The 15,329-nt window shown below is 35.7% G+C and overlaps 2 protein-coding genes across 26 annotated transcripts in view; one reads left to right on the forward strand and one right to left on the reverse strand.

Annotated features, from left to right (window-relative positions):
* Positions 1 to 6,661, reverse strand: part of LOC124132110 (thioredoxin domain-containing protein 3 homolog) — a 41,739-nt gene extending 35,078 nt beyond the window's left edge. For 23 of the 25 annotated variants that reach the window (XM_046495762.2, XM_046495776.2, XM_046495767.2 and 20 more), the window contains exons 1-2: positions 6,537 to 6,661; positions 4,453 to 4,493 (exon numbers count right to left, since the gene is read on the reverse strand). In XM_046495762.2, the coding sequence (XP_046351718.2) occupies positions 4,453 to 4,455 (3 nt within the window). In that variant the 5' untranslated portion in view covers positions 4,456 to 4,493; positions 6,537 to 6,661. Of the gene's footprint in view, positions 1 to 4,452; positions 4,494 to 5,241; positions 5,468 to 6,536 lie in introns of those variants that run through there. The other 2 variants (XM_046495752.2, XM_046495756.2) reach the window with 2 other exon arrangements.
* Positions 6,662 to 6,877: 216 nt separating this feature from the next.
* The window catches only part of LOC124132198 (vacuolar protein sorting-associated protein 8 homolog), a 50,540-nt gene continuing 42,088 nt past the window's right edge, over positions 6,878 to 15,329 (forward strand). The window contains exons 1-8 of the mRNA XM_048382153.1: positions 6,878 to 6,971; positions 10,111 to 10,179; positions 10,508 to 10,650; positions 11,308 to 11,395; positions 11,572 to 11,604; positions 12,735 to 12,789; positions 14,000 to 14,124; positions 15,174 to 15,260. Of these exons, the coding sequence (XP_048238110.1) occupies positions 6,906 to 6,971; positions 10,111 to 10,179; positions 10,508 to 10,650; positions 11,308 to 11,395; positions 11,572 to 11,604; positions 12,735 to 12,789; positions 14,000 to 14,124; positions 15,174 to 15,260 (666 nt within the window). The 5' untranslated portion in view covers positions 6,878 to 6,905. The remainder of the gene's footprint in view (positions 6,972 to 10,110; positions 10,180 to 10,507; positions 10,651 to 11,307; positions 11,396 to 11,571; positions 11,605 to 12,734; positions 12,790 to 13,999; positions 14,125 to 15,173; positions 15,261 to 15,329) is intronic.

A 15,329-nucleotide genomic window follows, 5' to 3' on the forward strand; every position in this document is an offset into this window, starting at 1 on the left:
TACCTTTGTGTATATACAAATGTTCACCAGGTACCTTTCTGTATGCATAAATATTCTCTAGTTACCTTTGTGTACATACAAATGTTCACCAGGTACCTTTCTGTATACATATATATTCTCTAGGTACCTTTGTGTATATGCAAATGTTCACCAGGTATCTTTCTGTATACATAAATATTCTCTAGGTACCTTTGTGTATATACAAATGTTCACCAGGTACCTTTCTGTATACATAAATATTCTCTAGTTACCTTTGTGTATATACAAATGTTCACCAGGTATCTTTCTGTATACATAAATATTCTCTAGGTACCTTTGTGTATATACAAATGTTCACCAGGTACCTTTCTGTATACATAAATATTCTCTAGGTACCTTTGTGTACATACAAATGTTCACCAGGTATCTTTCTGTATACGTAAATATTCTCTAGGTACCTTTGTGTATATACAAATGTTCACCAGGTACCTTTCTGTATACATAAATATTCTCTAGTTACCTTTGTGTATATACAAATGTTCACCAGGTACCTTTCTGTATGCATAAATATTCTCTAGGTACCTTTGTGTATATACAAATGTATACCAGGTACCTTTCTGTATACATAAATATTCTCTAGATACCTTTGTGTACATACAAATGTTCACCAGGTACCTTTCTGTATACATAAATATTCTCTAGGTACCTTTGTGTACATACAAATGTTTACCAGGGGCCTTTTCGATTACACAAATGTTCCGTCCGAGTCCAAATTTACTAACCAGGTACCCACCCCCCTATTACCCACCCCTACCCGGGTACCCACTGTAGTCTCAAGAGATAGGTACAAACTGTCTGAGTAGGAATAGTTTGACCGTAGCCCTGGCAAAATGTATTTAGACACACATATAAAACAATCTGGTCATGCATATGCTGAAGTTGACTGAACATTTATCTTTATTTACCGTAAACAGAAAAAGGTCAGGAATGGGTGCATAGTCAGAAAGAAATGCAAACGTCAGTGACTTGAAGTGTAACCATAGAGTTCTCGATAATATTTGTCATTAAACAATATATCACCACGGGTCCGGGTAGTGCGGTGAGTACCCAGGTCCTACTCGGTACCCTCCCACCCCCAATTCCATATGAAGCACATATGGAATAATCATTTCATGCACTTTATAATATTGTTGATGTAATGCAGACCCCATTGTTGATAAAATGTAGACATCATACTCACAGTCTGCATTTTCAGCCTCTATTCTGAAACCTGGGTCTAGTAACATTTTGCATGGTCTAGTATGCTCAGCTAATATATTATGCTAAATTCTACTGAAGATGATTCCAAGAGACAATTTGGACTGAGATAGATATAAATTCCATCAACTTAAAGGGGAAGTGTACACGCAAAAATCACTTTCTTTTTCTAAACAAAACGCAATTTTAGAATTAATTAGTATCTGTGTTTGAAAATATACACTCATTTTTTTCACAGTGAAAGTAGGAAGCTCACAATAGTGTGAAAATGATATGCCGTTATGAGGCCTTCGTTTTTCGAGCTAAACAGGCCTGAGTTATCCCCCTTAGATTATGACGTAATTGGTGCCAATTCAACTGGGTCCCTGTCTATTCTCAACGCAAAAGATATCAAGTACCAATTTGCGGTAAAACAACATGGCCTACGACACACTCCGGCGCAGTGGTGACTCAGCATAACACTATGCTGGCTGGCATCTGAGACGCTAGAATCACACACCTAGACCTACACCACGTGAAGCGGCTCTAACAAAGCATGATGACGTCATAATGTTTATCAATTGGCACCAATGACGTCATATTGCAAGGGGCATAAGCCATGGTGTTTTTGTTGTGGAAATAGAACACTTGGTAAATGTGAAAAATATAAATCGTTTTAATGCGAAAAATATGTTAATTAATTGTGATATTTTTATATTTTTGTCTATGACACTTCTAGGTTAACACTTTTAATGTGGAAAAAGTACAAGAAAAATAGGTTAATTTCCGTGTGAACTTGCCCTTTAAGTAATGACTGTTTACTCAGCCAGACAGGGGTAGAAGCTAGTTCTATCCATACTTTCCTCTGTGTATACGCTAATACACAAACAGTTTCGTATATGAGAAATGTCTCAGCTTAACCACTTCAAAGTTCCCACAACAAAACACATTTTGACTGATCCACCTTGATAGGTATTGTTCTATCTCTCACATATCCCCTTCCAGACTTGTTGCTATGGTTTCTTCCGTTGTAATGGTGGCGTTTTGATCTACACAACTGTTCATAATAATACATGTACTCTTACACTTCTCGGGTTGTCCTATGAGAATTACGTATGTATTGTTTCTATTCCAATCCCTAATGATGTGTGTGTAACAGGTTTGGTTTGTCTCATATCTTAAGGAATCAAATCTTGTATCCAACATCAAATTTTAACACCCTAAACCAACTGACTGGTTAAGGCTGTTATCTCTGTCATGCTTCAGTTACCATGCACGACTGTCCAACACTGTCTTTATCATTGTTGCATGGTGAATGCTGAAGAAAATGGCTGCAGCTTCAACCAGTAATCACAGATATTATATATATATATATATATATATATATATATATATATATATATATATATACACACACACACACAAAGAATTCATATCACAGATATAGATATATATATATATATATATATATATATATATGTGTGTGTGTGTGTGTATATATATACATATATATATATATATATATATATATAGTCAATACAAAGAATTCATATGTTGAATTGTGTAAACATTCATAAATCAATACAGAAAAATCATGGTAATGTCAATAGAAGGGTTGTTGCATTTACTATTCAATTCAATACACGGATGCACATCTAGTTTACATGAAAAGCAACAAATTAAACACATAGCATGCACTGAGAGTAAAATAATACTTTCCAATCACAAATATTGTTCTCAAACCATTTCACACTTCTGTTAAAAATGAAAGGGGGTTCCCGGGGCTCCTTGAAGTTTTTTTCTATAGTACCGGTATTTAAACAAGATCAAGGGACCCCTAATTTTTCAACATTATGGCACATGACAACAATGACAGCAAACCTTATGACTTAAAAACTGGGCACAAGAGTGGTGCTCAGTAAAAGAGTTGGGTTTATCATTGCTATTTTATGGCATTATCCTACAGTTGGCAACACCACTCGACTATCTACCCACCCCAGAGCAACAATGAGAGGATCAATTGTTGTGTTTTAATGACCGAACAAGAAATAGTGTAAACATGTTTACACAAACAATATTTGTTCAGATGCACGTATGTCATCTGCTTAATTATTACATTCAATCAGTTTGCAAACATTAGAGGTAGGCCTAACAGGGGCATGTCTGTCCAACTCATGTAATAAAAGAGAATGGTTCATTAAACAAATCAGGGAAGCATAAACATATCCTGATTTGTTGTATAATGTTTATGTCTGCTTTATCAGATAGCCTTTGTTACCTTAGAATATTCCATTATAATGAGTATTTTGTCAAACTTTGTATCCAAAATGCAGAATTCCTGCATCATGTGGTGGAACCCTGATCTAAGACAATAATCTACCAATTCTGAGAATGTTAAAACTTCAACATGCCTATAGCTTGTACAGTACTGAACATATGATTATGATGTTTGTACAAAAGCAAAACTTATTTTTATGAAACATACATCATAACACACATCATAACATGCACAAAGAAGGCAAACAAAAAGTAAATTAAACTTCTAAGAAATTGCAGGCACTTCAATCAAACGTGTTGAAAAATTAGTTTTTTTTTATCAAACTGAATATTTTTTATGATAGTGCAGAGCTCCAGATAAGCTTTTGGTGTTGTGGGTATTTTACCCATGCATTTAAAAATCATTGGGTATCAGTAATTCTATCTGGGTATTCAAATTTCTGTTACCCACTAGTTTTTACACATGTGGGTATTTAAGTTAAATATTTAAAAACACTATTCATCTAGGCCCTGCAAACTGGTTTCATGTGGGTTCGAGAGCTTTATAGCACTAAAAAATACCACGATACTTCCACAAGAAAGTATGATGGCAAATGATCATGATGTAACTGTCATCGTGGAGTTTGGCAAGGTTGACGGAATGCCCGTTTATAATTTCAAAAGAAGTTGCTGATTTGCTAATCGAATACGCAGGGTTACTTCACAATATTTTGATGATACTCACAAGTTTTATTTTTGTAGCTTATCTGTAATGTTCGTTGCGTATTTGATACGCTTGGATTTTATTTTACTGCGTATTTCTGCATTTCTGATGCGTATTTTACGCAGATACACAGCTTATCTGGAGCTCTGATAGTGTGATCAAATCCAAATCTGACCGCAATTCCATCTTGTCTGAAAACCAATGTCAGTACCAACCATGCAAACAAGAAATGGTGAAATGAATTGTCAAAGTTTTACCATGGTTGAGTCTCAGGTAGGATCTACGTCAACAAGGATGTCTACAGTACAAGGGAAAGGATGAGATTAATACACAGTCATGGATATTATTCAAGATCTATGCAACATGTACAAGTCAGCAGGAAACATGGTAATAGATGTATTCAGATGATATGGAACCCAACAAATTCAGTGTTAGAAAGTCAAAAGGCAACTTATACAGAAATGTGCATGATGTGTGTTATATATTTTTGGTTGAATAATTTTACTTTTAATAGCACTCTGACATTGGATAAAGATGACATAAATGTAGTTATTCAAAGGATGAAGCAGACTCCACACTTCTAATACTGAATGTTTGTAGAATGAAGAGTCATGGTTGAGATGCTATTGCAACAAAGAGAAGATGAAAAAAGAAACAGCTTCTAAAAATCTGCAATGATGAAAGTTAGCTGCTTCTGCTGGAAGATAACATATTCAAAACAGAGAAAATCTGGACCCTAATTTTAGTAAGCAAGGTAAAGCATAGGAAATGGGACACTTGATACTCTGACAACAAAACTACTTTTTTATATCAGGCCTTCAGCATGTTGATGTTTACTTTCTTTGCTTGTAGCCAATGGATCTTGCTTGAAAATGTCAATACTTTCAAGCAGTAAATATATCCTACTTTTAAGGAATATGTAAGAATTGTTAGGAGTGGTTGATCCTTGTCCACTATGGATTTCATACTATCTGCAATAGAAACTAACACAGAAGAACAAACGAAAGGAAACAACGAAACATATAGATCATAACATACTTACTTACCTCAACTTCAAAGGAATACAAACAACACTTTCATAAAGAATTTGAGATGCAGTTATAGAAGTGGTGACGTGACAAGAAATGATTTGTAAACTGTAATTGGTTCCTGTTCAAACATTGGGTCTCAACTGGCTTGTAATTTGTGAGAACAGTGATTAGGTGACTTGGCCTGTGCACTAATCCAGACTTAGTACAATAATCCATGGATACCATGTTGCAAGCTCCAAGGTACAGACAAGTCCAGGCAAAACTGTAGCTCTTTTGGCAGTTGACAAAACAACTTACCTTATTCGACATAATGCCCTTGGCCCTTCTGAAAATTGACAGGGGGTGGGTGGGGGCGCTTATGATAACCTTACATGACGAGTTACAAACAATTTCAGAGATCGAATGACAGTGAAGAATTTGATTCTAAACATAATTCATATTTTCTGTTGCATTTTACTAACTTTAAACCACCTTGCTTATGAGAATTTTACTTCTTATACAAGGAGATTCTTCCTTTCATATTGCTCTTTGAATTAATACTTTTTGTTTTACCACATATACCATATTCATTTCTTGTTTTTTAGTGTAGGTTAATAAAACGCTACATTGTGAATTTATGTTACTTGTACCTGACTTGTAACTCACAACATGTCACACTAAATCTAAGACTCACCGCCCCATTATGTATCTTGTTTGATAGGCATTCCTTAGAAATTGATAGACGACAAAGTAGACAAAACATTTATGGACAACACCTTCTGTATTATACTGTAATAGCGATGTTTTGGTATAGATCATTATACAGTTGCTTGACAATGGTATAACAATCCATACCGTTTTATGCATTGGGGTTAGCAAATGTTTTGAATTCTTCAGCATTGCATTGAATTTTATCAGTTCAAACACAGATTATGGCACCTAATTTTTGTTTTATTCTCAGCAACATAAAGAGAATTTACAGTGCATAATATAATAAATAATATGACTTTTAATCACGAAATTGTGATAGAGTCTTAGATGAAAAAAAATATTTTTACGGCCGGCTTGTAAGCAATTGTTTTACTTGGAAACTGTGACTGTTCTTTTTTTAATTTGATGAAGCAGACATGACTGTAACACCTGAAAATAGCATTAACGAAATATGTTAGATGTTGTCAGTTTCACTGTCGTCAGAATCTGGAAATCTAGTAAAAATTCACACTGATCAGTGTTTGCAGATGGTTTGCCACCAAAAGCAACGATCTGTGGAATTGAAATGTTGAACATGTAAAATTAATCCATGAATATTTCTATTGCGAAAGCACACATACCAAGAAATGGATAGATTATTGCTTAATGATGAGGAACTCCAAGCTCTGAAACTTCGGCAGTCCTTTTCTCGAAACTATGTTTACAAGCGTCGTTTGCCGAGTAACGGCAACTTCCGGTATTCAAATTGTAGATTTGATGTTTGCGGAAAAGGTAAATATAATATTTCATATTGTTTTATAGCTTTAAAACTACAAATTCATATAACATCTATTTAGCAAAACAAATGTATTGTATTCACAGAATAATTGTTTGACAAATACCTTAGCTTTATATAACATAAATCAAAATGCGTATTTCATATTTTTGCAACAGTTGAGACATGGGACATAACTCACATAAACAGGAAGTGGCCGAGGAAATGTTAAAAAATGGCAGACGAATTAAGATCAGCAACTGATGTTAGCTCAAATCTTATAAATTTTGACATTGATGAAGTGAGTATGAAGGATTGCATATATGGCACAACCACCGATGATGTATTCTGTTCATATCTAAGTGCAGGGCTGAGTATGCCTTTGATGAAAAGCGAACTCCTTTCTTTGGCAGGTGCTCGCTGAACTTGAAGAGGGGAGGGGCAGGTTTCCATAAAATAAGTGTCTATTAGGCTAATCAGTACAGGAATCAAATTCCATTAAAGTTTTTTTTTCATAAGGTTACATTATTTCGCTTTTTGACAGTTCTAATATAATGTCTATGGAATTTTTAGGTTTTTTTTAATTAAAAAACCAAGTTCAATTTCTAAATAGCAGCGTTTTTATGACATGGTACATGTATACTCGGACCCCATGGTACCAAGGCATTCATAGTATCGCGGCATTTGTGATTTCCGATAGTTCACGCGGGACACGCCTCTTGGCAGCTGTCTATTAATGCTAATCAGTAACCAGGAAGTGCACACTTCGTAAACAATTTCAATTTCCTCGGAATGTTCCGTCTGCTGTAAGTTAGGAGTTATTAATGCGTTGATACATATTTCTGGCATCTTTTGTAATATTGCCTTACCCCCATCTATCAATGGCCAACGATATAACCCGTAGTTCCCAAAGTAAACTTTCTCTATCGACCCGAACTAGATCATCTGCATTTTCATGGCGTCTAATAAGGTAACGGAAGTTACGTAGTCCAAACATTTTTTCCCGCTCTGTGCCCAGAATTTATTGGGAGATCATAAGGGCCATAATGCCAAACTTAGAAATACGTTCTTCACTAGTAACCAAAAGATAAACACATACTTTTGGGCATACTAGGAGTGGTTTTTATATATTTATTGTTGACTTTTAACATTTTTCCATTTTGTGACAAATTATTGTCATCCAATTTTTTTTAAACAATCTTAAAATATCATTTCTGTTATTTTGATGTTGACTTATAAAAATATTTTTCTCTTACTTTTTCGGTAAATATACATTGAATACCTATTGCTGATAACACATTTAGAATTTTACTTGTGCTGTCTTTGCACTTGTCTGGACAAATCACTGATGTCTGGCATGATCATACCAAGTGGTTGGTAGAATTATGTCCTCTTTTTGTCCAATTCGGATCTCCATACACAACTTTTCTCTGTACCGCGATACGATGGAGGTCTCTCCCTTGTAAAACTGAGCGTGAGGCCCGGCTTTTACTCGGAGCTACTAACGTAAATAATGAACTTTTATCAGTAAAATATGCATTGTTAGATCAAATAAATGACATCTGATATAGAGAACACGAATAATCATAAAGGTTAGTGAGTGCATTTTGTTCCGTTCAGCATACATGACAAGTACCGCGATACCCCGAGGTTGCAGGCTATATAAAGGAGTTTTACACCAGTCACTCATAATGTGAATAACCCAACAAGTTTAACCCTATTGTTGCCTGGAGAATAATGAAATAGTTATCGATTATGAAGGTTAATTATTTTCAATCCCAACATTAACAAATAAAGCAAATGCTAATTTATTGTTAATGAACATATTGCTAATAATTTCCATAAATATCAAGATTAATGAAGAATATTGAGGCATCCTCTCATCATACGAATATGGAAACTTAAATCTTTGTCACTGCTCAATGTATGTAGCCAGGAGTTTTGAGGATGCTCCCATACAGATATGATCATGATGATCAAGTTGTAGACATTGTGTTATATTGGCTTATTGCAACAGTACATTTGGGAATCCTTAACTGATTACCTTATAGAATTTTATTTATTTACTTTGCTATGTTGTCATCTGAAACATGTTTGTTAAATTCCTTATTATGCATGTTAATTAAAAGCACACTTAGCAGGCTTAGTGGGTAGCCATTTTCTGATTTTTTTATGATGATCAATAATCACTGTTGTGTATCCAAAAACCTGACAAACAATTGTGGTGAAAAAATGATACTATTTGACATGTTTAATACAAACTGTTTATTTCAAATTTAGCTATGAATGTAAATCAACACATAATTACACAATAACACATTTACATGTACATGCAGATAACTAGACATTTTCGTTAAACAAAAAGCATGAATTGATATAAAATGAAAAATGATAAGCAATGATCATAGCAATGATAACAGGTAATTAATGATCTTGTACATGCAGGGCTCGAAAAATCCACTCGCGAGTACACTTATTTCAATTGTATCAATTTATCTCTAATTGTTTTCACTAAAATATGCAGGATAATTTGAACTTTATATACGTTTCCATTTCTTGCAAGTTCATAGCAATAATAATGAAACTCATGTAACTTATATCATAAACAGACGGCATACTTGGCAACTGTCTGTTGAAGAATTAAACAAAAAGGGCATTTGCCCTGCAGTTTCCAAAATTGTTTTTTAAAGAGATGCAATGATATATATTATTTTTATTGTATGCAACTCGTTAATGATTCTCAAATGTCAAAACAAAAGTGAATGAGTTTGTAAGGGTAGTGGGTGTTTTTAATCGGGAATGGTGGGGTTCACGAGAAAACACAGGATTTGGTTACCAAACAGGCAAAAAATGAATATATTTTAAAGAAAACAGTATGACTGTAGAAATGAAAATGAAATGTTCATGGTTGAGTGACTTTGAATGGGCAGAGATGAATGTAGATGGCAGTGCTGTGAATTATTTTGTACTGTCTGTTTATAAAACCTCAACTAAAAGGCTGATTTCAGAAAAGTGTAATAACAACTGAGAACATAAAACTGTGTATAAAAGGGCAAGTGAAAACACGAACGAGTACAAAATAATGTCTGCTTGCTCTGCAGGAACAGTTGGGTCTAAGAAATTTTTTGAGCCCTGACGTGTCAACTAAGCATTGAAATGAAAGTTTGTTGTGTTCTGCATAATAACTGTTACCTCAAACATTTGCTATTTCCAACATCTACATGATGTAAACATGATATAGATTGAGTTCTGATATGGAAATAGCATGCCAGGCATGCCTGACCATGTACATATGACTCAAGTGCAAGTAACATACTGCTGGCCTTATTGTTCATTTACAGTCTAAAGAGAAAATATTGTTTCAGTTTCAACTTGACTTCTCTGCAATTGTTATCAATGGTAATCAGATGGTAAAAGATGCATGTTTGTCTTGTTTGCAGCTGGATGATGCTGAGTTGGATCTCCCCGCTGTAGAAAACACACCAACATTGGAAAGCATTCTCAATGAGGTTGAGGTTGTTTTGTTTTGATTTTGACATTATGTCAGACCTTGAATTATATGTGAAATGATTAATCGCAAGTGAATGAAAAAGAAATTGAACATTGTTCAGTAGCTATTTGTTGCTATTAGTACACAAATATGTCATATTTGTTACTTGCCATATCTTAGGCATCTCCACAAGTTTTCATAAGTAATAGCTTCATGATTTCTTATGAAAAATTTGATAAATCTGAAAAAAATCAGAAAGGAAAATGACCAACCCTGCTAAAAGGTTGTATGCATTTGTAATTTTGGTCTCTTGAAAACTGTTAACAGTCTTATAATGTCTATCACAGCCAGATGAAACATCCTCCATCTTGGATGAAGATGAGATCCCTCCCAGTGCCGTCCAGCTATTCAAGGCTGACTCGGGGGAGACTTCCTCTATCAGTTCACAGGACAGTTACCTCAATGACAGACCTCGTCAGCGGCGGGACAGGTGAGTTCTTGTGGCATTGTTAGAAGTGTTATGAGTGATGGGGAAAATGCAGAAAAGAAAAAGGTGAACATGGTGAAAACTGGAGTGTTTTTTTACAAAAAAAATAAAAAAAAATAAAACATTCCTAAGCAATGATATGTATGGTTAGCTTCATCTATTTAATACACTTAACATGTTCAATTAAGATTTAAAAAATATGTGTCAGAATATGATATATGACACTAATGCTTTATAACAAATTGAAATAACATGTAAAATGAAAGAGTTCCTAAAGAATACAGGACTAGCTAATGGATTCCAGTATATTTTCTTATTCTTTCAGTGCCATGTACAAAATGGTAGAAGCCTAAAAAATAGAAGTGGAAATCTATAATTCTGTCTTGTCTTCATTTGTACTACAATTCTAGGGTGGTCGGGTAGCCTAGTGGTTAAAGCGTTCGCTCATCACGCCGAAGACCCGGGTTCGATTCCCGACATGGGTACAATATGTAAAGCCTATTTCTGGTGTCCCCTGCTGTGATGTTGCTGGAATATTGCTAAAAGCAGTGTAAAACCATACTCACTCACACTCACTGGTACTACACTTCTAAATTGCACGTAAATGTGTTAAATATATAGAATTCATAATGTTAATGATGTTTCCATAAATTATTGCAGAGGTAAAAAGATCTCCAAGCCCATTCATGGCTCTGTTCTCAAGCCAAGCAAATTGAAGAATATATCAGCACAAATCCTGTCCGCTGCGGTAAGTTATAACGCCAATTTCTGCCACAGTAATATCAGTTATTTACTATTGTTATGATGCAGCAATTTGACCAGATTCCCTATGTTGGAGTATCCTTTAATTCTGATCATTACATTGTTACGTGAAATGTTCTTGACATTGTACGCTTTGTTGACACCTCCATGTTCTCTTTCCAGGATCGTGTTGATGCAGGGATGCCAACAGCTATAGTAAGTGTACATATGTGACTGATACTGTACTGTTACTAGGCCAGAATACCTGGATATGAATGTAATTATTCTTCTGTGTAGTCTCGTAAGATACATCATCGCTCACCCAATGCATTATGTCTCAGTTGTATTTTGATGACACCTTGGACCCATTCTCCACCCTAGCATCACTGTGTAGGTGATGTCACCATCATAACTCCTGTCTCTAACATAGCACATAATTTCTCCTGCTCATGAGGGTAATTTGATTGGATGTTTTTTTACAGCATTGTGCAATTTGAATCAGGCTCAAAACAAAACTGGCAGCAATGGTATTTATCATGATAGAATGTACACAGGATAATCAAGGATGTCACTGAGGTGGGAACTGGGTGTTTAAGATGGCTCTTTGGTGTGGATTATGAATGACTAGAAAAAATCAGACTCTCATCTGCTGCCATTTTTGTTCAGCATGTAATTTCAGTCCAGTTATGAGTTATTTGGAAATTTGTTGGCATTTGTTTTTCAAATCGTTATGTTTTACCTTACCTGACGCTACACCTATAGCACTTTGTAGTGTCAGGTAAATATAAAGACATTGCATTTAATCAGAAATGTTCATGTTTTGCCTTACCTGATGCTACACAGTGCTATAGGTGTAGCGTCAGGTAAGGTAAAACATAACGATTTGAAAAACAAATGCCATCAAATTTCCAAATAACTCAACCCATAACTGGACTGAAATTACATGCTGAACAAAAATGGCAGGAGATGAGAGTCAGGTAAGTATAAAGACATTGCATTTAATCAGAAATGTTCATATTGGTGGTTGGTAGCAAACGAAACAAACACAAGTGATCTCTTCAAAGAATTGTTGATCTGTGGAAAACAAATGAATGTAAGTCAAAGGGTTACGTCTCTTAATGGCCTACTTTGATTACCCGGTAGATTTCAGTACTAAAATTAATTTAACTGACTGGGAAAAAAAAGACAATTATCATAACTATACTTGATCAATTTTGGTTCAGGGGATCCATAAACCAAGTAATGAGGAAATGACACTGTACAATAGTAGCATTTCAGTTGTTACTTTCATGTTATGAGACACATGTGTTACTCTTTTAGTATTATTTATTTCCCTTCTCTTTCAGACTGTCTCCTCTCTGATTGCTATTGGCACATCCCATGGTTTGGTCCTGGTGTTTGGTAAGTTATAGACATTACACAAAAATGTACTCTCAATGGCATGTTTGCTCCTGCTGAAGGCAGCTAGTACTATTCTGAAAGGGCAGGTGAAGTCAACAAAGCAACTTTGCAGATTTTAATATTTTAAGACATACTTATCTACAAATGCTTGACCAACATTGAATTTGAAAAAGGGAAACAACGAAACAGACGATAAATAATCACAGATGAAATCATCCCACAAATGAAAATTTCTGCCGCCGCGGGGATTCCGCTTCCTGGAGGTTAAAACAGGTTCCTAAGGTTTGACGTGCTGCACAAATTCAATGTTCGGGTCGGCGCCCAGTCTGCCTGGTGGTTTACTGGTGGTCTTCCTACATGTCCAGCACCTATGTTCCAGGTACCAATTCACCTTCACCTGAGTGTGGTGATTGGTAAGACGATAGGGGATCAAGGGGGGCATCTCACATATGACACAACTACATGTAGTTGGTGAATATCTCACAAGATATGACGACAAAACTAATTGGTGAACTATATTCACATACACTGTACTTAGTGAACAATTTTAGCTCACCTGGTCCGATGCTTATGCCATACTTTGTCGTCCGTCGTCTGTACATCGTCCGTACGTCAACAATTTTTTCAAACGACTTCTTTTTCTGAACCACTTATTAGAAATTAACGAAATTTGACTGGAAGCATTCATGGGTGGTGGGGATTAAAATTTTGGGCTGACACACCAAGGGGCTGAGGAGCGGGGTGAAATAGGGGTAATTTGGCGTTATTGCTTTTAACGACTTCTTTTCTGGAACTAAGAGATAGACATCAACCATATTTGGTTGGAAGCATTCTCCAGTGGTGGGGATTCAAATTGGAGAAATGGAGGGGCTGAACCCCCCTGTCAACAAATCATCATTCTTGCCACCCAAGAAGAAGAGCAAGAAGTTTTGAAACCTAGACTATGCCAATGAGTGGGAGAAGAGACAACTTCCCTCCCACCAGAAACCAGTTAATGATTATCACAATGCTGTGTCACTTTTTGTTGGACTGTGAATTATGTGAATTTGAGATGTGAAGGAAAAACCTATTTTGTACTTTTGTGTTGTAAATTGTTGTCAATGTGTTACAAGCATCCGCCGGTCCCATACAGTGTTTGAAATGCCCTTTGCCATTTTAGATGCCTATGGATGTATATCTTGTTAATGGAATGGATGTGTGACTTCTTCAGATCCGAAGCAGGTCCTCAAGTGGTGTTTAGGAAGCACAGCCGTCGGGGCTCAGTATGGTGCTGTGTCCTCCCTCAGCTTCAACAAGGACTGTACGAGGCTGCTGTCTGGCTTTGCAAAGGGACAGGTATGCAGCTTGTTAATTAACCCTGGCCCAAAACGTGATGTCATTGATGCTGATGCCATTTGCTGGATAACATGAAAAACTATTTAATCATAGCAAACCTTTATCTTCAGTAAGCAGAAATCAGAACAGTGTGGCTTGATCTTGTGTTTAATCTCATTGTGGTCTCACTTTCATAGGTAATCAACTATCACGACCAGATGTGCACATGTTAGGTCGCTTACAAACTCTTACAAGAATTGATAGTAGCTTCCTTGAATATATTGGGTAAAAGTATAGATTACAATGATATAAGAGTAACTCTATTTTTCAGGGGATTAGCCCAAGGTCTTCCATTAACTGCCTGATGAAGGAGGGCAGTTGAAAAGACCGAGGGCTTCTGCAAATGATAATCCCCTGAAAAATAGCGTTACTGTTACTATAGTTAAAATGGATAGAATTTGTTAAAAAATAAAGATAAATAACTGTATCGGTTTTGAAACATTTACTGCAATCAACCAACACACAACGAATGTCACAGACCCTTTTTTACAAATATGGAAACGTCATAAAATAAATCAGATGAAGTCACTATTGAACATCAATATGACGTCACCCACCAACGGGAGTGATAACGGCCTATCGTCAAGCAATATAAGGGCATTATCAAGTTACAGTGGCCCGCACATTTCTGATAACATCCCGGCGGTTTAATGATAATTCTATCCATTTTAGCTATAATACCAACCATAATAAAAATAGTAAACATCATTCATCATCATAGTTCTGACTGCATAGGAACTGATGACTTACACTCAGTGCCAGCTATTAGTATAAAAACGCAATGTCATCTGTGTGATTGGTATACATCTTGAGCTCCGGGGGCACATTCACAAGATCATTAAATGAAGATATTCTGAAATTGTGAGTCTTATTAGTGAGGATTACAAACCAAAATTGAAAATTGGATTGATCAGTTCATGTTTATCAAAATTATTTTTGCATGTTTTAGATAGATTGAAAAAACAATGTCTTACATACGGTGATACTTTATCTTACTTTATCCTGCACAGATTACCATGTGGGACCTGACGACTGGCAAACTGCTGCGTACAATCACAGACGCTCATCCGCAGGGCACAGCTGTACTTCACGTAGAGGTACACAGTGTTTTAGCTTTCAGTCTTTAGCCCACCTACAATCAGAATAGAGAGGAGTTCATGATAAGG

Source organism: Haliotis rufescens, unplaced genomic scaffold (assembly GCF_023055435.1).
Source record: "Haliotis rufescens isolate VD_foot unplaced genomic scaffold, xgHalRufe1.0.p SCAF_4, whole genome shotgun sequence".
Taxonomy (NCBI): Eukaryota; Metazoa; Mollusca; class Gastropoda; order Lepetellida; family Haliotidae; genus Haliotis; species Haliotis rufescens.